Raw genomic sequence first — 25,786 nt, forward strand, 5'->3', positions numbered from 1 at the left:
AGTAAAACATGGTTTCTGCCCTTCGGTTGAGAGATAAAGTATAAGCAGCTGTTAGCAATTTCAAATTGCTTTAAGTCAGTGATCAAATGAATAGACAATGAAGTCAGAGAAAGGAGATAATCTTGTTAGGGTGATGAAGTTGTAGCCCTTAATAGTACCATACTAAAATATACTGTGCTTATTTTTGTTATATGATTTCACTGCTTTAGCCTTTCAGCTTGCACAAAATGAAAACAGTTACCAGAACTATGTTTTCCAAAGATGCAAATCTAAGCTGATTATCAGTTCAGATACTGTCTTTGAGAGGGGTTAGAAATGTAAAGAAACAAATGATAGACTATTTATAAGAAGGGTAAATGCTTTAGTTAAATTTAGAAATCTTAACACCTCTACTTTTGCTTTTGAAAGTGGTCACATGATAACTTTTGCATGGGCAAATTTAGGACTCAAATTATAGGAAGAAACCTTCCTTGGATTAAGAGGAAACATTAAAGAAATACAAGTGAGGATATTTCCATTGCCCCTAGGCAGAATCCATTGTTCCTCAGCTGTATTTCCCAAGCTTTTTGTACTTGATCGGTTTTAGATATTATGTATTTATTTATGTCAAGTCGCCCCTTGGTATCCACAGAGGATTGGTTCCAAGATCTCTCTTGGATACCAGTTAATGGCTGCTCAAGTCCCTGATATAAAATACAACCTTTGTATATAACCTATGTACATCCTGTTGTATACTCTAAATCACCTCCAGATGACTTATAATACCTAATACAATGTAAATGGTATGTAAATAATTGCTTCACTGTATTGTTTAGGGAATAATGACAAGAAAAAAGTCTGTACACGTTCATTACAGTTGCAATACTTTTCCCAAATATTTTTGATCTGTGGTTGGTTGAATCCACGGATACAGAACCCACAGAGAGCTAACTGTATCTGCTTCTTCCATTAACCTGTTAATTGCCTGAGGACTTCATATTCCCAGATTCCCAGCACTAATATAGCGCCTGACACATAGCAGGAATACAAATATTGGTGAATTTTGTTGAGTTGAATCTGGAACTTGACAGTCCAAACTCTGGTAACTCCTAAGCCCTGGTGAGACCTAATTAGGCCGGATAGTTTTTAGCCACTAGGACTAATGGGAAGCATATCATTTATTATATATTTTAAATTAAATATTTTATATTTAAAGTAGTTCTTTTTTGAATTGTTAGTTTGATGGCAGCTGTTTACTTAGGACCAAGAGTATGGCACAAATGACTCCCTGGGGAAAGTTTAGCAGTTGAAATAGAGGACATAGTCCAATCTCTTAGCACCACAAGAATATGTCCATTGCCTTAATGGCATCCCTTGTCCCCATCACATCTCACAACTATGTCACCTTCATCATAAAGAACCACGAAAACTTACTACTGCCTGATTTAACATGCATTTATTAATCTCCTATTATGTCTTCAGAAGGATGCTAGTTATTAGAGATGCAGAGGTGAATAAGAAATATCTGGCCAGTCACAGTGGCTCACTCCCATAATCCCAACATTTAAGGAGGCCGAGGTGGAAGGATTGCTTGAGACCAAGAGTTCGAGACCAGCCTAGAATACATAGCAAGTCCCTGTCTCTACAAAAAATAAAATGTCTGGATGTGGTGGTGCATACCTGTAGTCCTAGCCACTCAAGAGACTGAGGCAGGAGAACTGCTTGAGCCCCCAGGAGGCCAAGGCTGCAGTGGGTTATGATTGTGCCACTGCACTCCAGCCTGGGTGACAGAGCCAGATTCTGTCATAAAAAAAAAAATCTATGGAGCACCCTTTATGGGTCAGGCAGCATGGCAGGCACTGGAGGTAACAGTAACTGATTCCCACTCTTTTTTTTTTTTTTTTTTTTTTTGAGACGGAGTCTCGCTCTGTCACCCAGGCTGGAGTGCAGTGCAGCGATCTCAGCTCGCTGCAACCTCCGTCTCTCGGGTTCAAGCAATTCTCCTGCCTCAGCCTCCTGAGTAGCTGGGACTACAGGCGCGTGCCACCACACCTAGCTAATTTGTTGTATTTTTAGTAGAGACGGGGTTTCACTGTGTTAGCCAGGATGGTCTTGATCTCTTGACCTTGTGATCCGCCCGCCTTGGCCTCCCAAAGTGCTGGGATTACAGGTGTGAGTCACTGCGCCCGGCCGATTCCCACTCTTATAAAATGTATATGGTATTTCACACTCCAGTGAGAAGGAGAGATATGAATTGTGATAAGTTGCAAAAAACTGAACCTAGAAAAGGAAGTAACTAATTCTGCTTCTCTGTGACAGGGAAAGCTTCATAGAGGAAGCAAAATTTGAACTTGGCCTTGAACCATGGATGAGGTGCCTTAGTCTAACAGGGATCCTGCTTGTATTTCAGGAAAAAGCATGAAGACATAAAAAGTGTATCCCACTTGTTAGGGGAGCTGTCAGAATGCTCTTGGCCGATAGCTACAGAAAATAAACTCATTATGGCCTAAAAAAGTAAGAAAATGTATGAGCTCAAACAAGAAACCCAGAGGAAGGGTGACAGCAGAATTGGTTAATTTAGGGGCAGAATCCACCATCGGAAACACAGATCCATCTCATCTTTCTGCTTTGCTATCCTTGGCGTATTGACCTTCCCCACAGGCTGGTTCTCCTCCTGGTCATCTAATGGCCACAGCAGTGCTAGGCACTATGTCTGGGCACAACACTAGTCAAAGGAAAAAGAAATGCTGTCTTCCTCAGTATGGAAATCTTTCTTAGGAACTTCCCAGTAGACTCCCCTTTAGTCTCATGGGCCCAAATTTCACTGCTGTCCCTAACTACACCAACCTCTGATGTGGGAAATGAGACCAACAGTGGCTGGACCTTGGGCTGGAGCTGGGATTTGCCTCTACCATAGTGTATGGCCATGGGGCAGGGAGGGGGAAGGGAGCCTGTGCAGGCAACAAGCTGAATCAGCTTTAGGAGCCTTAGATGAATTGGTGTCATTAGTTCCTAGGGAAACTATTGGGCTGCTGAGAGATTAGTTTGAAAGGAAAGCAGAAGGCAGATGTAGCTTTGTGTGCCGTGTCAGGGATTTATACCTTGACCTCTGTGCTATGGAGTGATGTCATTTCTAGAAAAGTTTCAAGTTACATGGTTTTAAGGAAATAGTATCATTTTTAACCAGATGCTCAGTCCATCTTGAGGACGTCATCAGAATAAGTCATATAGAGGTATTTAAGATACCAGGATATATGTCTAGTGTAATATGCATACTTGTAAATAACACACACACACACACACACACACACCTGCTTCATTTTTGTTCCCAATTACGACTAGAAAGCTAATTAGGAAATAAAAACTTTTAACATTTAAAACACCTAAAGCAGTATAGTGTTAATTCTATCAAATGGTTATTCTCTCAAAGAATATTTCTGATCATTGAACATAATTTATTAATCACAGACCTCTTTTTAAAAAAGGGAAAACAAATAGGAAACAGGAGCAGAAACATAACATTATTTTTGCATTTTCAGACTTTTCCATGGCGAAGTCTTTGGTAGTTAAGTTAGAAAATAGCCCCCCCTTGTGACCAAAAATCAGGTAATTGGTCATTCAAGCGAAAATGAAGCAAATTTTAAGCAATTCTCCAGGAAGAAGGAAGCAGGAAAACAGGAAAAGGCTGTCCCCTTCAGGATGATGTTAGTGTTACATCTCCAGTGTTAGAAATTGCTGGTTCACAAGCCCTTTGTTTATGTTGGCATGGTTAACTCTGATTGTTGACTCTAATTCCAAAAGTAGATTTATATTTATCTATCTTGTAGGAAAATTATTTTTTAACTCTCCCATTATTTCTTTTTTACATTTTCTCTATATTCACTCTTGGCTTTTACAACATGCACAAGATGAAATAATCATTTTTAAAACTTTAACCTTATTTTCCCCAAATGTTATCAATTGTAATTAGATAGCTAATGGAGGCAACATCTCTGGAGGGTGTGTGGGGATTTAGAAAGGCAAATGAAATAGGAAATTTGGTAATCAAAGAAATTTCTAAAAATTTTAATATTTTCAAATCAGCTGTCTTGAATATCCCTAAATCTTCGTGTACTATTTAATTTAATGGCATAGCCATAAATTATTATTTTAGGTAACCACAACTGAGGAGTGTAGTCTCTGAATGCTGAAGAAAGCATAAAGATTGACATTTTTTGAAGATGAAAAAGAACAGCCTTACCAAGAAAATAGAGAACTTAGTTTAGCTTTAATACCTGGAAAAATACTGAAGCAAATCACTGATCAGCCAGTTTGTATTTATCCCCAGTAATTTGCAGAATTTGTTGGTTTTTTAAAACCTACATGGCTTTGTAAAGACAAAAGTTCACACGTTTAATCTAAGACTTAAGATGAACTGAAATTAAGATGGACTAATGTGTTGATTCAGTTCTCCTGAATAATGATAATAATAGCTACTATTATAATTATCTACTCTGACATTTATTGAGGATTTACTATGAACCTGGAATTGTGCTAAGCACTCTCTATATATCTCATATAACACTACTGTTATATGGAGTACACATTATATTACACGTGACAACATTTCACAGATGAGAAAATGAAGTCTTAAAGAGTTTAAGTAATGTCCCAAGACCAAGTCGTGGAGTTTGGTTTCAAACTCAGAGCTAGCTTATGACCTCTTAACCACTAGGTTTGCTGGAAGCCAGGACTGGTATTCTCCAGGCTCACATTCTCCAATCCTCTGCACTTTAAGTTGTATCTAGTTGGGTCATGGATATTTAGTTCATTCTGTAACAGCTGGATAAAGGGCAATCTTCCACATGATGTAATCCCCAAATTGCTCAACAAAGACATTGTTGTTAATAGAGTCCACTGGGGTCAATTAAAAAATCAAAGTCAAAGGGGAGAAGAGGGTGGTATTTTGACCAGAGAGGAAAACAGCAAGGATTTAATTTGGGAAGACTGTTTGTGCTCAAAATTTAAATCCAAAAAATTTAAATAAATCATATAATTCTCTTTATAGGCTGGGTGCAGTGGCTCATGTCTGTAATCCCAGCACTTTGAGAGGCTGAGGCAGGTGGATCACCTGAGGTCGGGAGTTCGAGACCAGCCTGACCAACATGGAGAAACCCCGTATCTACTAAAAATACAAAATTAGCTGGGCATGGTGGTGCATGCCTGTAATCCCAGCTACTCGGGAGACTGAGGCAAAAGAATTGCTTGAACCTGGGAGGCGGAGTTTGCGGTGAGCCTAGACCGTGCCATTGCTCTCCAGCCTGGGCAACAAGAGTGAAACTCTGTCTCAAAAAAAAACCAAAAAACAAAAAACAACTCTCTTTTAAAGTACAAAATAATTCATCACCTTCCTTTATTATTTACCCATTATTTCATCTGAATGTTTGTAGCTAAGATTTTCTTAAAGCAGGTTACCCATGATTACAGCTGCCTGAGAGGCCTGTCTCGTGGCATGTATATATGTTTCACCAAAGGCAATTTGGGAATGTGTGTTGGATCAAGATTCAGATAATGTAGACTTGGGTTTTCCATTTATTATGCCAGTAAACTTAGTCAACTCAGCTTACCCACTCTGAGCCTTACTTTCTCAAGTCTGAAATGGGGATAGTAATACTGGCTTATCAGTACTTCCTGCACAGGATTGTTGTACAGAATCAAATTCGTTTATATATTTGAAAAATATCTACGGAAGGGATGGGTGTAATTATTGAAAAGAAGAAATCCTAGCATACTTCGGGATCTTTTACTACCATTTGCATCACTGTAAGATAGAGAAAAATGAGAGCTGTGTCCATGCATGTTAGAAGTAATTTTTTTCCTTTTTGTATTCATTTTATTTTAATTTTTTTACATTTTATTTTAGATTCAGGAGGTACATGTGCAGGTTTGTTACATGGTGCGTTAGTCTGTTTTGCATTGCTATAAAGGAATACCTGAGACTGGGTAATTTATAAAGGAAAGAGGTTTATTTGGTTCATGGTTCTGCAGGCTGTGCAAGCATGACACCAGCATCTGCTCAGCTTCTGGGGCAGCCCAGGGAGCTTTTACTCATGGTGGAAGGTGAAGGGGGAGCAGGCATGTCACATGGTGAGACAGGGAGAAAGAGAGATGCTAGGCTCTTTTAAACATTCATATTTCACAGTAACTAATAAAGTAAGAACTCATTCATTACCATGGGGAGGGCACCAAGCCATTCATGAGGGGTCTACCCCAATGACCCAAACACCTTCCACCAGGCCCCATCTCCAACACTGAGGATTACATTTCAACATGAGATTTAGAGGCAAAAAACATCCAAACTATTTCACATGGATATATTGTGTAATGATGTGATTTGGACTTCTGGTGAATGCATCCCTCATCCAAATAGTGAACATTGTACCCAATAGGTAATCTTTCAACCCTCACCTTCATCCCACCCTCCCGCCTTTTGGAGTTGCCAGTGTCTGTTATTTCCATTTGTATGTCCATGTGTATCCATTGTTCAGTGAGGACATGCGGTATTTGATTTTCTGCTTCTGAGTTATTTCACTTATGATACTCTTCTAACAGTGAGAATTTAGGCTTTCTGGTAAGTATACCTTAGATGATAATTGTACTCTTTAGCGTCTGGAATCAAAGTTTATTCTGGTTTGCTCAGCCAAAGCTCTTTAACTCTGGATCTGGTTTGGAAGAAATGGAGCAGTCTATTCTCATCTGGACCAATCCCGGGAAACATCCTCATCTCAATTAATCCATAAGTCACATCACAGGTTTTTGTGTTTGTTTTGTTTTGTTTTTCTGTCACCACGATTCTCCATCCAATGGCTCTTGTGGAATAAAGCAATGCACAGAAGTGGCACTAAGAAGTCTGTTTTGTTTTTGTTTTTGTTTTTGTTTTTTAGAGATAGCATCTTGGCCCGGGCGTGGTGGCTCACGCCTATAATCCCAGCACTTTGGGAGGCTGAGGTGAGTGGATCACAAGGTCAGGGTTTCGAGATCAGCTTGGCCAATATAGTGAAACCCTGTCTCTACTAAAAATACAAAAAAAAAAAATTAGCCAGGTGTGGTGGCACACACCTGTAGTCCCAGCTACTTGGGAGGCCAAGGGACGGAGGTTGCAGTGAGCCAAGATCACGCCACTGCACTCCAGCCTGGGCAACAAGAGTGAGATTCCATCTCAAAAAAAAAAAAAAAAAAAGAGAGAGACAGCATCTCACTTTGTCACACAGACTGGAGTGCAGTAGCACAATCACAGCTTACTGCAGCCTCAACCTCCAGGCTCAAGCGATCCTCCCACCTCAGCCTCCTGAGTAGCTGGGACCACAGGCATGTGCCCACTGCACCCAGCTAACTTTTGTAGTTTTTGTAGAGATGGGGTTTTGCCATGTTGCCCAGGCTAGTCTCAAACTCCTGAGCTCAAGCAATCTTCCAGCCTTGGCCTCCTTAAGTGTTGGAATTATAGGCGTAAGCCACTGCACCTGGTTAGAAGTCTTAAATGACAAAGAGGAGTGAGCTAGATAAACGAGAAAAGGGATATTTCAAGTAGAGAGCACAACATGTACAAAAACTGGGCAATGTGAATTCTTTAGGGAACTACAAGTGGCCGAGGTGGCTAGAGGAAAGGCAGTGTGATAGAGTGATAGAGTGCAGCTTAGCCGTAGCCACTGTCAGGACTTTGGAGCCTGCCAGCTTTGGTTTGAAACCTAGTTCCACCTCTCTCAGCCGAGTGCCTTTGGGCTAGTTATATAACCTCTCCGTATCTACCTCACGGGGTTTAGAACTATTAAATGAATTATGGTATATTAAATGCTTAAAATATTGCCATAATACATAATGAGTACTCCTACTATTACTATTGTTGTTGTGAATAGTTAGATAGGCAGGGGACAGGTCCTAGAGGCTCCTACGTTAAAAGGAAGAAAATTAAAACTATATGCCTAAAGCCATGGGGAGGTTTAGAAGGTTTTTGTAAGAAGTAGAGAGAAAGTATGTGATCTGATTTTTAGAAAGGTCATTCCAATGAGAGGTGACAGCGTGCTGGCAGTCCTCAGAGCCCTCGCTTGCTCTCGGCACCTCCTCTGCCTGGGCTCCCACTTTGGCAGCACTTGAGGAGCCCTTCAGCCCACCACTGCACTGTGGGAGCCCCTTTCAGGGCTGGCCAAGGCTGGAGCCCACTCCCTCAGCTTGCAGGGAGGTGTGGAGGGAGAGACGCGAGCGGGAACCGGGGCTGCTTGCAGGCCAGCTGGAATTCCGGGTGGGCGTGGGCTTGGCGGGCCCCTCACTCGGAGCAGCCGGCCAGCCCTGCTGGCCCCGGGTAATAAGGGACTTAGCACCCGGGCCAGTGGCTGCGGAGGGTGTACTGGGTCCCCCAGCAGTGCCAGCCCACCGGCGCTGCACTGGATTTCTCACCGAGCCTTAGCTGCCTTCCCGCGGGGCAGGGCTCGGGACCTGCAGCCCGCCATGCCTGAGCCTCCCACCCACTCCATGGGCTCCTGTGCGGCCCAAGCCTCCCCAGCGAGCACCACCCCCTGCTCCACGGCGCCCAGTCCCATCGACCACCCAAGGGCTGAGGAATGCGAGCGCAGGGCGCATGACTGGCAGGCAGCTCCACCTGCAGCCCTGGTGCCGGATCCACTAGGTGAAGCCAGCTGGGCTCCTGAGTCTGGTGGGGACGTGGAGAGTCTTTATATCTAGCTCAGGGATTATAAACACACCAATCAGCACCCTGTGTCTAGCTCAAGGTTTGTGAGTGCACCAATCGACACTGTATCTAGCTGCTCTGGTGGGGCCTTGGAGAACCTTTATGTCTAGCTCAGGGATTGTAAATACACCAATCAGCACCCTGTGTTTAGCTCAAGGTTTGTGAATGCACCAATCGACACTCTGTATCTAGCTGCTCTGGTGGGGCCTTGGAGAACCTGTGTGTGGAAACTCTGTATCTAACTAATCTGATGGGGACGTGGAGAACCTTTGTATCTAGCTCAGGGATTGTAAATGTACCAATCAGCGCCCTGACAAAACAGGCCACTCGGCTCTACCAATCAGCAGGATGTGGGTGGGGCCAGATAAGAGAATAAAAGCAGGCTGCCGGAGCCCGCATTGGCAACCCACTCGGGTCCCCTTCCACACTGTGGAGGCTTTGTTCTTTTGTTCTTTGCAATAAATCTTGCTACTGCTCACTCTTTGGGTCCACGCTGCTTTTATGAGTTGTAACACTCACTGCGAAGATCTGCAGCTTCACTCCTGAACCCAGCGAGACCACGAGCCCACCAGGAGGAATAAACAACTCCAGACGTGCTGCCTTAAGAGCTGTAACACTCACCGCAAAGGTCTGCAGCTTCACTCCTGAGCCAGCGAGACCATGAACCCACCAGAAGGAAGAAACTCCGAACACATCTGAACATCAGAAGGGACAAACTCCAGATGTGCCATCTTAAGAGCTGTAACACTCACCGCGAGGGTCCGCGGCTTCGTTCTTGAAGTCAGTGAGACCAAGGACCCACCAATTCCAGACACACCAATACATGGATAGAGGATAGATCAAAGGGAATCAAACTAAAGATAGGAAGGCCAGTAAAGAGGCAACTGCAGTAATCCAGAGGAAGAGAGATGGAAGCTTAAATTAAGTAAATGCCAGGTGCAATAAAGAGGAGAGGGAGCACCAGGTGAGAGTGAGGAGGAGAAGCCACAGGCCTGGGTGCCTGAATCTCAGTTGTCAGACCTGGGCAGTTGAGTGGTGTGGATACCACTCACCGAGAATGGGAACGCCAGGAAAGAAGTGGATTTGGAGAAACGTGGGGGAGCTTAGTTCTGTGGTGTCTTTGATTTTGGACATACTGGGTTTGAAGAGAACAGCCAAGTACTGATGCTTAGTAGGTAATGGCTTGGTGCTTCAGGAAGAGATCAGAACCCTTTGATAAGAACCCTGGCCTGGCCGGGCGCGGTGGCTCACGCCTGTAATCCCAGCACTTTGAGAGGCCGAGGCGGGCGGATCACGAGGTCAGGAGATCAAGACCATCCTGGCTAACACGGTGAAACCCAGTCTCTACTAAAAAATACCAAAAAATTAGCCGGGCGCGGTGGCGGGAGCCTGTAGTCCCAGCTACTGGGGAAGCTGAGGCAGGAGAATGGCGGGAACCCGGGAGGCGGAGCTTGCTGTAAGCCGAGATCACGCCACTGCACTCCAGCCTGGGTGACAGAGCGAGACTCCATCTCAAAAAAAATAAAATAAATAAATAAATAAAGAACCCTGGCCCATTTAGAAATGAAGCTGTCTATACTTCCAGACTGAATAACAACCACTTTTTGTTAGTTGTTTAAGATGTGATCTCTGCCTTAATTATCGATAGTCATATTCAAAAGATTCACTAAATCCCATCTGGAAAATGGAGACGTTTTTGAGATTCTTTTGGCAATTCAAGAGCATTATTATTGATTATTAGTAGTGACTGAAACAAAGACACTGACAAAATTAGACATACACTCATTACACTCATTGCTTTGGCTATATTTTGAGAATTTTGTCAACTGATTGTCTTCACAATGTCCTTCCTTTGGACATATAATAAAAATAATATAGTCATTATTTGAATGTGTGCATATAGTTGCAAAATTACCATGTGTTTATATGTATAATGTGTTTCTAGTTTTACACTGTTTAGTCACTCAAAAATTGTATTATGATTGCAACTTTCCCCCACAGGTATCTCTGATGAATATATAACACCTATGTTTAGTTTTTATAAAAGTATTGGGGAACTGAAAATGACTCAAGAGGAGTATGCTCTGCTTACAGCAATTGTTATCCTGTCTCCAGGTAATTCCAATGTTACATTTTAATTTTTATGCCATTTTTTTCAGTATACTAGTAATAACGTTTATTGAAAAAAATCTGGAAAACATAGAAATATAAAGAAAAAGTAAAGTAGCCTATAATTCTGCTATCCAAATAGAACCATTATTAACCTTTCAGTGCACTTCTTTTCAGTCTTTTTAAAAAATATCACACTTATTCATTTAATAAATGTATATTGAACACCTACTATGTACTAACCATGATGCTAAGCACCGGGGATGCAACAAGACACAGCTCCCATGCAGCTTGCATTCTGGTAGGATGAGAAAGATAATAAATGAAGAAACAATATTTTTTCAGAAGGTGGTAAATGCTACAAAAAATATAATGAGAACATAAAGAAAGAGAGTGGCACAAAAATGGTATTTTAATTTGTGGTCACAGGAGGCTTTTTTTAAGTGGGTGGCATTGGAGCAGGGATCTAAATGAAATTACATACTTTTTAACATAATAAGGAACTTTTTTCTGAGTTTATATTTCTTCTAAAAGTCATTTCCCAAGTCATTAAAAAATTACATTGGTAAAGTTGTAATATGTGCTACATATTCCATTGTATGAATATACAATCATTTACTTAATCTTTACCACATGTTTGTATATTCAGGATATTTCCAGTTTTTTTGATGTTGAAAATGTTTTTTCAACAGTTTTTTTTTTGGTTGTTGAAATGATACCTCTTTCCATATTTTTTTTCTATATTTTTTGGTTACTTTAATAATTTGGGTGTCGAATGATGCCATGCTCATGATTTGTAGAGCATAATAACAATGTTAGCCTTAGGCCATTTTTATACATTATCTTGAGGCAGAAGCTAGTTGTTACTTTGCTTTACCATAAAAATTATGACTTGTGACTAAAAAACTATTCAGCAGAACCTTCTAAAGTTATGTATGGATATGTCCTATGACCCAGTGATTTCACTTCTGAGAATATACTCAACAGAAAGGATGCTCACGTCCACCCTACAGGTTATCTTTAGGGGTTTTGATTGGAAGGGGAATTGGGAGGCTTCTGGGAAGCATTACATGTGTTGTATCTTGATCTCGTTATAATTACGTGTGTGTGCATAAAAATTCATCAGGTTGAACACTTAATTTTCACATTTTGTGTACAACATTTAACTTACACTTCAAAATAGTTAACGTTGCTATAATTATGCCAAATTAATGCTTTTCCACTTTTTAATTTTGTCATTTTATTTTAAACTTCAAAACAGATAGACAATACATAAAGGATAGAGAGGCAGTAGAGAAGCTTCAGGAGCCACTTCTTGATGTGCTACAAAAGTTGTGTAAGATTCACCAGCCTGAAAATCCTCAACACTTTGCCTGTCTCCTGGGTCGCCTGACTGAATTACGGACATTCAATCATCACCACGCTGAGATGCTTATGTCATGGAGAGTAAACGACCACAAGTTTACCCCACTTCTCTGTGAAATCTGGGACGTGCAGTGATGGGGATTACAGGGGAGGGGTCTAGCTCCTTTTTCTCTCTCATATTAATCTGATGTATAACTTTCCTTTATTTCACTTGTACCCAGTTTCACTCAAGAAATCTTGATGAATATTTATGTTGTAATTACATGTGTAACTTCCACAACTGTAAATATCGGGCTAGATAGAACAACTTTCCCTACATTGTGTTTTAAAAGGCTCCAGGGAATCCTGCATTCTAATTGGCAAGCCCTGTTTGCCTAATTAAATTGATTGTTACTTCAATTCTATCTGTTGAACTAGGGAAAATCTCATTTTGCTCCTCATCTTACCATATTGCATATATTTTATTAAAGAGTTGTATTCAATCTTGGCAATAAAGCAAACATAATGGCAACAGGATTTTCTTTGGGAACAAAATTTGATAAATATACAAACTCATTTCTTTAAATGTTGAAAGACATCCTATTGAATCTGAGGGGGTAATTTACAGAAAGATACTGTCTCTCGCACTTTTGTCATCTCTGGAAAAGTCCTGGTGAATAGTCATTCATTTGTAATAGCCCTCTGATCATTTCCTTTTCTTTGAAGTTCAAAGAGAATAGCAAACAGAAAAGTTAACAATTTTCACATAAAATATTCCCTCAAGCAATCCTTTCCCCCATAGTTAGTCTTGAGGCAGGATTCACAGATTCAGAGTATGCAGCTAACTGCAGTGATGGGACCTTCGCTTTCCTCTCTTAAAAGTGAGGAAATGATTGGCTTCATTGTATCCAATCATCTTTCTGTTTTGTTTTGCTTTTGAAAACATTCCTACAGCTGGGAGCACAGCTGCTGTATACTTCCCCCAAAGCAGGAATTAGTTCATTTCCTTCCTTCATTGTTACACTGTTGCATTCTTCTCCCTATTATCCTTTGGTGAATACAATAAAACACCTTCTATAAGTAATGGGCGTATATCTCCCTTTCTCCTAAAATTAGCCAAAGTGGAGCATGATTAGCAAGCAGTTTTTTTGTATCAAAATACTAGGACAACCCTGGAATTCTAAAAATAACCAGTCAGTGGAAAACTGTGTTGAGGCTAGCATCAATTGGATTCTGATACAACAAAAATGTCTTGAGTTTCTAGTAAGTACAAGATTCATTTGCTAAACTCCATGGAGGATACAAAAATGATTAAGATCCAGTAACAGAGCTGAGCCCAATTGACACCTGTAATCCCAGCACTTTGGGAGACTGAGGCTGGAGGATTGCTTGAACCCAGGAGTTTGAGACCAGCCTGGGCAACATAGGGGAAACCCTGTCTCTACAAAAAATAAAAAAGAATAAAATCAGCCAGGGGCTGTGGCTTGCACCTGTGGTCGTCCCAGCAACTTGGGAGGCTGAAGCAAGAGGATTGCTTGAGCCCCAGAGTTGGAGGCTGCATTGAGTCATGATCGCACCACTGCACTCCAGCCTGGGCAACAGAGCGACACCCTGTCTTCAAAAAAAGAGAAAGAAAAAAACCCAGTAACTGCCTGGAGGGAGTTATAAAGGCTGCAGCAGAACTTGCTGTGGGTTTACCCTGGAACTTGGGAAAGTTTCATAGAGGAGATGGTACTTCTGCTGGGCTTCAAGGGATAGCCCCAAATTCAGTGGGTCCAGGTAGGAGGGAAGGGGTTCAAGGTGAAAGGGGTGGCAGGAGCAACAGAAGGAAGGTGGTGAGTTGTACAGATGTTAAAAGACGATACGTAATCTGGGGAGGGAGGGAGGATGCACAGTCTCTTTCTAAATTTCAATTTCACCATTGTAAAATGCAGAGATCAGCACTTATTGCATAAGGGGATTTAGCTTATTAATGAAGAGTAAGTGGGAAGTAGCAGGCCCACCAGGGAGAGGGTTGGTGAGGAAAGGACATTGAAGAAAGGAGTAAATTTCAGTTTGGTGTCTCCAGATCTCATGCCGTCTGCGCAGACAGCAGTGAGAAATGAGCCTGGAACTGGTGGGGCACTGGAGACAGAGCAAGAAGCTTAATCCTCTAGGTCTGCATTTATTCAAGTGGTTAAGACCTTGTAATAGCAAACAATAATGCTCATCACAAGGAAAACTAATTGTGATACTATAAGAAATACATATTGTGTTTTTGTTCCTGGTTTCTGACACAGCTTCTAAAAGCTTTGGGAATTCCTGAGTGATAGGGGTAATAGGAGCAACTCTGGCTAAAAATAAAATACAAATTACAAGTGCTATGAAAGAGAAGTATTTCCCTTGCTCTGATATGCACTTTTATGGGTCATTTTCCACACTAGTAGAGTGAGTTTTTTTTCTAAAATGCAAATCTGGTTACACGTTCCCTGTGCTACTTGATTTCCCATTGACTTCAGCAGAGACCCAGAGCTCCTTGGGAGAGCAGTTGGCTATTGAGACCTCCTACCGGTTTTGTCTCCTGCCCTACCTATATTCTAGGCTTCCAAATAAAATGCATTCCCCAGAGGTCTATCTTCTCTTACACCAAATGAGAAAGAAAGTATAGAGACAGGGGGAAAGAAAGGGGTTTGCTTGTTTTCTTCCTTTTCCTTTCCACCCCAGGTCTCAAGTAGGGGTGATTTTGTGTCTCAGGGGGACATTTGGCAATGTCTGGAGACACTTTTGGTTTTCATAACTTGGAGATAGAGGTGCTACTGGCCTCTAGGGGGTAGGAGCTAGTGATGATGCTAAACTTCCTACAATGCACAGAATAGCCTCCCTCAGCAATTATCTGGCCCAAAATGTTAACAGTGCTGAGGTTTAGAAACCCTGCTCTCTCCCATCCTGTCTTAGTTCATTCAGGCTGCTGTAAAAATAGACCATAAACTGGGTAGCTTATAAACAACAGGAATTGATTCCTTACAGTTCTGGGAAGTCCAAGATGAAGGCACTGGCAGATTCAATGTCTGGTGAGGACTTCCTGGTTCCTAGATGGCATCTTCTAGATGTGCCTGCTAGTTCTCTTGGGTCACTTTTATAAGGGCACTAATCCCAGTCACGAGGCTTCACCTTCATGGCCTAATCACCTCTCAAAGGCCCTACCTCCTAATACTATCAATTTAAGGGTTAGGATTTCAACATATGAATTCTGGGGGGACACAAATATTCAGACCATAGCATATCCCAAGAAAATATGACTCCTACACTGTACTCTCTCTTGACCTGATCTAGCATCTAGCTTCAACATAATTCTCATGGTGGTGGTTTTCTAGTTCATAATATTGTGGACAGTCATTTTATTAGTGAATCCAAATACTGGATATGAGCAACTGTTTTGAAATTTTGTTTTCTTTCTTTGTTGTTCAGAATGAGAAACTGATTTCACTCATTGATCCTATAGCAGCAGAATTTTACTTTTCCCCAGATTTTTACAAAATTACAATTTATTCTTTTTTCCCTTATGTGAAATAATAAATTCAGTACACTATCACATATCATATTTGGGTGTTAGCTGACTTATTTTTTGGACACTCAGAATCCACTGCCTTTACTTCTGGAAGAGTACTCTGATTTCCTCAGGGGAACCACCCTCTTCCCATCTCTTAGTCCATATGTTTTAAGTGGAGTTGATTCCACCCCCAGCTCCAGAGTTGGAAGTGTGATTCAGGCATAGCTAATCAGAATATCACATATCTTAGGTCACAGTCATTGGTTTAGAATTGGGCAGGTGACTTATTTAAAGAAAATAAGATATACTGCTGGAAGAATTTTTAGGAGGAAGGCAGTGTCAGTTACATGCCTCTGTGTGTGTGTGTGTGTGTGTGTGTGTATTAATTGTTCCAAATTCTTCACTCTCTCCCTGTAGTAGAATTATATGGCAAGGTTATTTGACTCGTGAATTTGCAGTGCCTCTCACAGGAGTAGGCAGAACAGACTTCCCCACCCACTGATGTTGAGCTTGTCCTTGTGGCTTGCTTTTGGCAATAGCACGTGGGTGGAAGTGAGAGTGTCAGTTCCAAGCTATGGCCTTAAGAGACATCACATGTTTCTGCTGCTGCTCTTGCACTTCTGCTATCTGCCATGAGAAGGGAATGCCCTGGATAGTTGCAAGTCTCAGAATGAGAGACAGAAGGAGCACACCTAAACCCAACTTAAGCTTGAAGCAGCATCCCTCCTCTCCACCATGAGCTAACATGCAGATCGACAAACAAGAAAAATCAATGTTTATTACTGTAAGCCACTGAAAGTTAGGAGTTGTTTGTGATACAGCATTATCACAGCAACAGTCTAGCTAATATATCCTATTTGTGTTCAGATCTGTTCCCTTCCTTCCCTTCTCTGTTCATCTAGGGAGGGAGGGCTAACCCCTGACAGGCTGCATTTTATAGGTTTCTCTGTTAACTGGCTTTGGCCAGTTTCAATCAATGGAAAGTATTGATGGGAGACTGGAGGATGAGAAGAAGGGAAAAGCCAGGGTATTTCTCCCTCACTCTCTCTGCCTCAGATTGTATCTCTGGTAAAGATTGCATCTCCTACAAGGCTCCCAGTCCCACTGGGAAACTCCCTCCTGCCCCAGTGCTGATGGCCCTGGTTTCTAAACTCCTCTTTTGAACCCTAAGCCCTAGAATTGCAGTGGCTTCCTACTGTTGCTAATCTCTGAGTTGTCTTACCTGCTCCTGTTTACCTTCTCAACTCTTGCAAAACCAAGTCTGTGTTAAGTTCCTGCTTTTTGATGCACCTATAGTGGTTTGTGTTTTCTGACTTGAGAACTATATAGAATGACTCACTTTTTTTTGGTTAGACTCAAACCTAAGAGAATGAAGAACTAGAACTTCTGGAAACCATCATATAACCAGGAGGAACCTGAGAATAAAGTCAACATGAAAATCAGAGCCAATAGAGACTGGATTTTGGTGACAATATCTGAAATCTTAGATCAAGCTGTGCCTAAAGTTAGAGAGTTCTATCCTGAGATTTTAATTACATAAGCCAATACCTGCCCTTTTTTTCTTAAGTGAGTTCGAGGATTTTTTTTTTTGCTATCAAATATAACTAAATGTAATAGAAACTTGATCATACTTGAACAGTAAGCCATTTAGAAATAACCTGTGCTCTGTAAGAGCCTGGCGTGGCTATAATGCTAATATCTGTGAAGACGTCTTATAGATGAACTGGGGGAGTAGGGAGTGTAGCTCAATGTAATCATTCTTGCTAGGCTGTTAGATTTTTACATCTCTCTCCAGATATAGATTTATTAGTTTCTTAGGGGTACTCTAACAAATTACCACAAATTTGGCAGCTGAAAACAATAGACATTTATATTATTTCACGTTTCTGGAGGCTAGAAGTCCAAAATCAAGGTGTCGCAGACCGAACTCCCCGCAAAGGCTCTAGGAGAGAATCTTTCCTTGCATCTTCTGGCTTCTGATGGCTCCTAGCATTGCTTGACTTGTGGCAGCAAAGCCCTAAGCTTTGCCTCTGTCTTTACATGGACTTTCTCTCTCTCTCTGTCCCTTTTCTGTCTCTTGTAAAAACACTCCCATTGGATTTGGGGTCCACTCTACTCCAATATGATCTCATTTCAATCCTTACCTTAATTATACCTGCAAAGACTCTATTTCCAATTAAGGTCACATTCTGAGGTTCTGGATGAACATGAATTTTGGGTGGGCACTATTCAATCCACTATATAAATTTAACACACCATTTTAGTATTGACCATAACATGTTATAAAATTTCATATCATTGAATTATTTATACATATTATTTGTTAACACGAATCAGTATCATTCTTCTAAGACAGAGCTTAGTATTATTTTTAGAATAGTTAGCTCTCAACAGATTATCTGCTGAACAGATAGTTTAATTAATTGTGAATGAATCAATACCTCTATTGCCCAAATATTTCATCCAGTACTTTACACAAGGCACAATCCATAGATTGACATTCAATAAGTCAGAAATAAAAACATTTCTAAAACAACAAAATGCAGAACAAAACAACTAATAAACCAATCAAAATTTTAAAAAGTCTTCAGTGTATTTAAATTACAGTGTATTTTAAACAATAGAAGCATTCTTTGCATGGCTGTGAAAAGGCCAAATCATAGTTCAATACCCGATGGTTATTTGATTATCACAGACCCTTCTGTATTCTGTATACCTTTATGGCAGATGAATGACTATTCCTAATGTAATACCTTTTAAAATTTAGATTTCCAAACATGGTGCTTTCTTTAAAAGTGCAGCACATCTCCACAATTGGAAAGTCAAACTGGTGAGTCTTGTTTTGCATTCTACAATTATGCCAATTTCATGTAAAGATACAACCTCTAAAACATGGCTATTAACCTAACCACCTATTAGAAAGCCTACACTTGAAAGTGATTGCAGCTCATTAGATGAAACCCTCAATTGCTAATTATAGTTTTAAAATCAAGATAGGTAAATGGTAAGTGTATTTAGATAGTTGGGTACCAGCTGGGAATTAATGTAAAAGTAAGGCGATAGACACAGACACAGACACAGACACACACACACACACACAGAGTATACAGAGGAGAAAAGCAACAAGAATTAAAATAATTTAGAGGCAAGGCTGGGCGCGGTGGCTCACGCCTGTAATTCCAACACTTTGGGAAGCCAAAGCGGGCGGATCACCACATCAAGAAATCCAGACCAGCCTGGCTAACACGGTGAAACCCCGCCTCTATTAAAAAAAAAAAAATTAGCCTGGCATGATGGCGGGGCGCCTGTAGTCCCAGCTACTCCGGAGGCTGAGGCAGGAAAACGGCGTGAACCCAGAAGGCGGAGCTTGCAGTGAGCCAAGATCGCGCCACTGCACTCCAGCCTGGGCAACAGAGTGAGACTATCTCAAAATAAATAAATAAATAAATAAATAAAATAATAATAATAATAATAATTTAGAGGCAAACTCCTCACCTAATCCCCACATTTAACCAGCGAAGGATGTGGCCTTAGAGAAAAGTGTTTTGCATAGATTTCCTGACTCAGGATTCACTTGCCACTACACTGTCCTTATATCTTTGTAAGGTATAGAAGTTACAAAGACAAAATAGAACAAAAAGCAAGTTATCATAAAAATGCGCTGCTGACAAGATTTTAGTAAAAGGTTTAGAAATATTAAGTAGTGTGTGTTTATGTGTGTGTGTATGAGGCAGAGAATTTTTGTGTACATATCTCATATAGGATAGTTTCAAGTTTTAATAAATGGTATTCAAATGTTTAGATACATAGTATGCACATAATAAAAATAAAAAGTTGACAGCTAAGGACTCATTAAACAAGATCTGTATAACACATTTTTTTTCTTAAGTTTCTGTAGAGCAGTGCACATATTCTGATGTTAGGGTTCAAGAAATCCAATGTAATACTTTAATTCAACTCAAAATTTGGCTAAATGGGGTGGTATACAAACTGCCCTTTAGTTTTAAACAGAAACACTATGACACATAGATTTGAAAAATAGGTCCTGTGAATACCTATCTATTGTGGTGATGTGAGCAGCAAAGTGTTGTGGGATTGATTTTAATATTAAAAGTGTTACTGAAACACCAGGGGTTTGGTCTAGGTCCTGCTGCTTGCAGCACAGAAAGCCAATGACTGATATGACAAGTACTGCCAAGGAAGAAAGTTTTAATCAGGTGCTGCAGCTGAAAAGATGGGAGATCAGTCTCAACTCCATCTTCCTGACCACTAAAATTAGGGGGTTATATAGCAGGGAAGAAATGTAGCAATGTGTAAGAAAAAAGGAACTAGAGAGGGGCAAGGAAGCAATCAGGATGAATGAAGGGCCAGGCTTTCATTGTCTGGCTGAGATGATCTGGTGAGTTTCAGTTCTTTGATACTTTTTGAGAGGTCTAGGGATCCTTTCCTAAGGAAGCAACTCTGATAAAACAAATGTAAGTATTAGGTTTTAAGACCAGAAGGGTCAATTTCTATGGCTGGGACTACTGAGTCAATTTCAAAAGCGGCAACCACTATCTGGTTTCAGGTTCATTTACCACTTAAATATCAACTCCTAGTTACCATCTTCACTCACCCACCTACCCCAGAATGTAAGCTCCATGACAGTAGGATCCCTTGTGCTTAGAATGGAGCCTGACACAGAAGATGTGTAAAATAATATTTGTTGAATTTACTTCTTAAATCTATATCTCCTACACAGACCAATTTAAACAGCTTCAGGTCTAACTTTATCTTCTGAACATCTCCACTTGCACACTCCTCTCACACTTCAAACTGAACACACTCCAAACCAAAATGCATTATTTTCCCCCACAGCCTGTTTTCCTTGTATTCTTTAGATTGGTACCATCATCGATCACATAATAACTAAGTCCAGATGAGTCAGCTTCTTAGGTATCACCAGATACCTCTTCCTCACCATCCCTTCTGAGATAATTTAGGTAACCGTCATCTTTTAATTTAAGGGATTGCCACCTCTCTTACTACCATCTTCAAACATCTGTGAAAATATTGTTTTTCCCCTAAAACACAAATCTGTTCCTACCAGCCCTTCCTTATAATCATCCCAATTGCCTGTGGGAAAGAAACTAAATTCCTCAGCATCTACCAGGTCTTTCATTTGTGCCTACTTCTCCCATCTGATCTGCCTCCCAATCTGCAGACTTCAGTCATTCAAAATGAGTATTCTCAGAACATTTCATGTACTCTCACATCTCTGGAACCTTGTCTTTGTTGCTCTCTCTGCCTGGAAATTAATTCTTATTCCCAGTTATCCCTCCCTCCTGGCAGAGTCTTAATTCATCTTTAAAAATTCAGCTCCTTTCAAACCTCTGCCATCACCCTTCAAGACTCTTAGGGGTTCCTTCTTTCATGGACCTCCACAGACTTCCATTTGGCCTTTACCATGCTGCTGAGCACTTTGAAGCCTAAGGCTGTTTTCATTTCAGTTTCTTTAGCAAGCAACAGTACATCTCATTGTTTTTGTTGAGTAAAGGAAGGAATGAATGCTAGAGAGAGATGTCATTCCAGTTCAGTGCCCACCATTCACAGATGGAGACCTGAGGCCCAGAGAGGAGACATGATTGAGGAAGGCTAAAAGACTGAATAGGGCCGGGTGAGGTGGCTAACGCCTGTAATCCCAGCACTTTGGGAGGCCGAGGTGGGAGGATCACTGGAGCCCAGGAGTTCAAGACCAGCCTGGGCAACATGGCAAAAACCCATTTCTACAAAAAACACAAAAATTAGCCCGGTGTGGTGGCACAGGCCTGTAATCCTGGCTACTCTGGAGGCTGAGGTGGGAGGATCTCTTGAGTCCGTGAGATCAAGGCTGCAGTGAGCCGAGATCATGCCACCGCACTCCAGCCTGGGTGACAGGGCAAGACCCTGTCTCAAAAAAAAAAAAAAAAAAAAAAAAGAAGGGCCTGGGCTGCAACACAGGCCTCGGGGACAAAGCAGTGATTTTTTTTTTTAAATTTATTTATTTATTTATTTATTGCTATGAAACAAGCCACATTTACAGATATAACCGACTTGGGATTGTTACACTGATGTCTAGTCTCGGCTTTATTTCAACCCTGGGAGCTAGTAAGCATCCTTTACGTTGAAGTTCATTGTTTTTTTGTTTTGTTTTGTTTTGTTTTGAGGCTCCGGTGTTTGCTGAAGAGTCAACATCCTCCTTTTGTGACTTGGGACTACAGTATTCCTCCTCATCCCTCCACACCTGAGAAGAGGGGCCTCTCTCTGAAAGATTTCTGCTGAGGACCCTCATTCCTGCTGGGTTCCAGGCTGTGTCTCTGGAAACCGTGGCGCCCTCAGGTCAGCCAGCTCCCGAGTGGATGTGGGGTTGGGAGCGGCTCTTAACAGACCAGGATAAAACTCAGGGAAGCGCCTTCAGCTGCACCGCAACATTTCAGGACGCTCAGAAGCAATTATTACAGGCGAGGTTCATTCACCTCTCAGGCCTGTGGGAACAACAGGACGGGCTGTGGCTTTCGAACTGGCTGTCGCTGAAAGGCCAGATCGGAGGACCTGCTCTGACTGAACCACTTCGCCTTTCAGTGAACAGAGGGACTTGGCCACCGAAGCTCCGAGACGCCCGGAGGCGCAGCGCTGGACGCGCTGACAGGCGAGCGCCCACGGGTCGCGTGCTTCCCGGCAGCCCGGGGGCGGGGCCTCAGACCACGCCCCCGCCTTATGATTGGTCCCTTCGAAACAGGCGGCGGCGAGCGGCTACTGACCCTGAGGCCCAGGCGGCGGCGGCGGCGGCTGTTGGTCAGGGGCGTGTTGGCCCCGCACAGATTGAGCCGAGTTGTCGCCCCGCTGGGAGAAGTGACCCTCCTGCGCCTGGTGAGTACTTCCCTGTTTGTCTTCTCTTTTCCTGGCGAACTTTTACTCGCTGTCTCGGGGCCTCCGCGCCTCAGCCTGAGGGCTCCAGGAGCCCCCAGCTCTCTGAGGCCCCGAAGCTGAGGTTTGTTGGGTCCCCCGACTGCGGGAGCCAGGACGCTCTGCGTTTGCCTGGCTGCGGCAGTCGCGTGCTCTGATTGGCTCCTGGGGCCGTCAAGGTGACGTTGCGCCTGCCTTCACCTGTCCACCCAAGTGCGGAGAGAGGGGCGACAGGTGTGCGGGGCGGTTGGGGCTGCTGGTGTGGGCGAGCTCAGCTGGGGAGGAGGGATCCAGCCGCTACTCGCCCTGCTTTAAATCCAGAGCGGTATCAGAGCCCGAAGGTACTGTGGGGTCTTCAGGGGCACCCTCATCCCTAAGCGCCTGGCACTTAGAGGGTCTGTTTTTTTCTGTTCATCATCCTCGGAAAGAATTGATGAAGTCTCTGGCCCTGCAAAGAGAAAGAGACAGACAGTTATTCTTGCCCTCTAGCAAGGTTTATAGGCTCTTCCCTGTTTTTTCTCCCAGTCCATGCAGGGTCTAGAACGCCCACATGTGCGGAACTGGGGAATAGAGCTGGAGACCCTGCGCAATGCCTTCCGCCCACAATCCTCAGTTTGGAGGACTGCCCGGGGAGAGGCTGGCAAAAGAAAGGGAAGGCTTGTAGAGTGCCTTGGAAGTCAGAGGAAAGTTTTGGAGGGCATGCTCCTCTATGCAGTCACCCGTGGTTCCTTTCCTAATCTTTTCACACCGAGGGATTGAATGTTGTAAATTTGAGTGCTTTGTGGCATGGCATGGTGAAATAGCTGATCCCCAGTGGTTGCAAAGAGATGATTTAAGGTCAGAGCCTGGGTTTTGCTTCGCTTGTGTGGAGAGCAAAAAACAAACAAACAAAAACAACAAGAACAACAGAACCGCTTTGTGAATTGCTATCTGATCACCTGTCTTGGCACTTAAATGATTAGAAATTGAAATTCTCACCACCTCAGATTCCCTTTGGGAACAAATTGGAACTGTTTCAAATGACAGAAGTGGAAACTCTAGTGATCTGGTGTAGATGCCGATACCTGTTGTCTGACTCATCTGTTTCAAAATCTCATTAGAAACCAACTGTCATTGAACAGTAGGTGTTTGCTATCTGACATTGAATTAGAAGTAGTAATTTTTTTTTTTTTAGCGTGACAGTTGCTAAGCAGGGGGGCTCTGAAATCAGACTTCATTGGATATCTGACTTTAGACACATTATTTAATCCTTCTAAGCCTAAATTTCCTAGTCTGTGAAAGAAGGTTAATAATAGTTCCTACTTTATTGAGAGGATTGTTGTAAAGATTAAATGAAATTCCACGTAACTAATTTAGCACAGTGCCTGATACATAGCTATTATTATTTCTCTGCTGTTTAACTTAGACAAAAAGTTTTCAGCTGTCCCCAAAGGATGGGGAGAGGTAGAAGGTGAAGGCAGTACCAGAGATAGGGATAATTATTGTTTATTGATTAAATTATACATGTAAAGCATTTAAAACAGTATCTGACACATCATAAACACGTGGATTACTATTTATCAAACACATCATTATATATCAGGTATTGTGTTCTTTACTTATATTATTGTTAAACCTCTTAGTAATCCTAAAATGTAGTTCATGTTATCTCTATTTTTTTTTTTTTCTTTTTTGAGACAGAGTCTCGTTCTGTCGCCCATGCTGGAGTGCAGTGGCGCGATCTCGGCTCACTGCAACCTCTGCCTCCCGGGTTCAGGCGATTCTCCTGCCTCAGCCTCCCGAGTAGTTGGACTCCAGGTGTGTGCCACTACGCCCAGCTAATTTTTGTATTTTGGTAGACAAGGGGTTTCACCATGTTGGCCAGGATGGTCTCGATCTCTTGACATCGTGTTCCGCCCGACTCGGCCTCCCAAAGCTCTGGGATTACAGGCATGAGTCACCACGCCTGGCCGTTATCTCTATTTTATAGGGGACAAAACTGAAGTTCAAAGAAGGGAAATCACTTACTAGGGTTCACCTGGAATTCAGTGCAGGCTTTTTTCTGTGTTACACACCTTTATATTCCTAACATTAAGTAACTTTCCTGCACTGGATTGTCAGTGTGACCCAGATTAATTTCTGCTGTGGGTATGGGTTTATTTTGAATACATTATGAATTTTAAAATAATGAGAAATAACTTGTGATGGTAAATCAAAATGTGTGATAAAAGAATAGTGTCAACAAAATGCATGCTATTAGTAAAAAACCAGTGATATTTTGGAGTTTTGATGTTTGGAGAATGGCCACTTCAGAAATGATGTTCCTAATTTATATTTTGATAAATAGAAATGATGTTTGGAGAATTGGTTATTTCAAAAGTAGTATCTCCTCATTTATATTTTCTCATTTAATTTTCGTTTATTCACTATGTTTTTACTAAGCTACTCTTCCTTTTTTTTTCCTATCAATTTAAGTTTGGAGATAATAGGAAAGGTTCAGTTATTTGGATAGATTACTAAAGAGCTTGCTGTTGATGATGAGGAAAGTAAGAGATTAAACTTAATATGTATTCTTATGTTTTACTTTCTCACAGTAACGTGTGTATTTTACTTCTTATTATTGGTTTTCATACTTTGATATTAGATATACCAGTACATATCTAATGAGTCATGCAATGGACATAGAATGATATTAGATATACCTTTACAGATCTAATGAGTCATGCAATGGACGTAGAATCTGAGAAAATAGGAAACTTGAGTCTGTTGGCCAATTTGTCTCACATTAAGTTTCTTGATTTTTAATTAGAGTTTAGTTTTCATAGAGAAATGCTTCAGAAGTAATGTTTATGAGATACAGACCATAATTATAACTGTATTTCTTTAGTGTTTCTCCTAAAAACTCAGAAAGTGTTTTCATTTGATTACATTGTTACAGAGTAGGTAGGGTGTTTTGGTTAACAGAAAGCCACCATGTATTTCATAAGGGTGTTACAAATTTCCAAAGAACTAGAATGTAATAAAATGTAGCAGCCTACTAAATGTAATGTCATCTTTGCCTCTGTAAGCATCCTAGAATTTATAGTATTATGACCATCAGTCATGTGCTGGATATTGCTGAAGTGGTGACTCATAGAGACTTCCGCCTACTGTCATACAACATAAACGTTTCTCTAAGAAAGTATAATATTAGCTATGGT

The 25,786-nt window shown here is 41.6% G+C and overlaps 2 protein-coding genes across 19 annotated transcripts in view; both read left to right on the forward strand.

Moving 5' to 3' along the window:
- The window catches only part of NR1H4 (nuclear receptor subfamily 1 group H member 4), a 70,362-nt gene extending 57,740 nt beyond the window's left edge, over window positions 1-12,622 (forward strand). For both annotated transcript variants that reach the window (XM_034934332.3, XM_008958033.4), the window contains exons 8-9: window positions 10,703-10,816; window positions 12,072-12,622. In XM_034934332.3, coding sequence (XP_034790223.1) covers window positions 10,703-10,816; window positions 12,072-12,310 — 353 coding nt within the window. In that variant the 3' untranslated portion in view covers window positions 12,311-12,622. The remainder of the gene's footprint in view (window positions 1-10,702; window positions 10,817-12,071) is intronic.
- Window positions 12,623-22,424: 9,802 nt separating this feature from the next.
- GAS2L3 (growth arrest specific 2 like 3) overlaps window positions 22,425-25,786 on the forward strand; it is a 51,209-nt gene continuing 47,847 nt past the window's right edge. For 4 of the 17 annotated variants that reach the window (XM_055096030.2, XM_055096028.2, XM_055096027.2 and 1 more), the window contains exons 1-2: window positions 22,457-22,571; window positions 24,288-24,404. The gene's annotated coding sequence lies outside the window, so the exon portion shown is untranslated. Of the gene's footprint in view, window positions 22,572-22,829; window positions 22,949-24,287; window positions 24,405-25,786 lie in introns of those variants that run through there. The other 13 variants (XM_063593591.1, XM_055096026.2, XM_063593590.1 and 10 more) reach the window with 12 other exon arrangements.

The sequence above is a fragment of the Pan paniscus genome, chromosome 10, assembly GCF_029289425.2.
Source record: "Pan paniscus chromosome 10, NHGRI_mPanPan1-v2.0_pri, whole genome shotgun sequence".
NCBI lineage: Eukaryota > Metazoa > Chordata > Mammalia > Primates > Hominidae > Pan > Pan paniscus.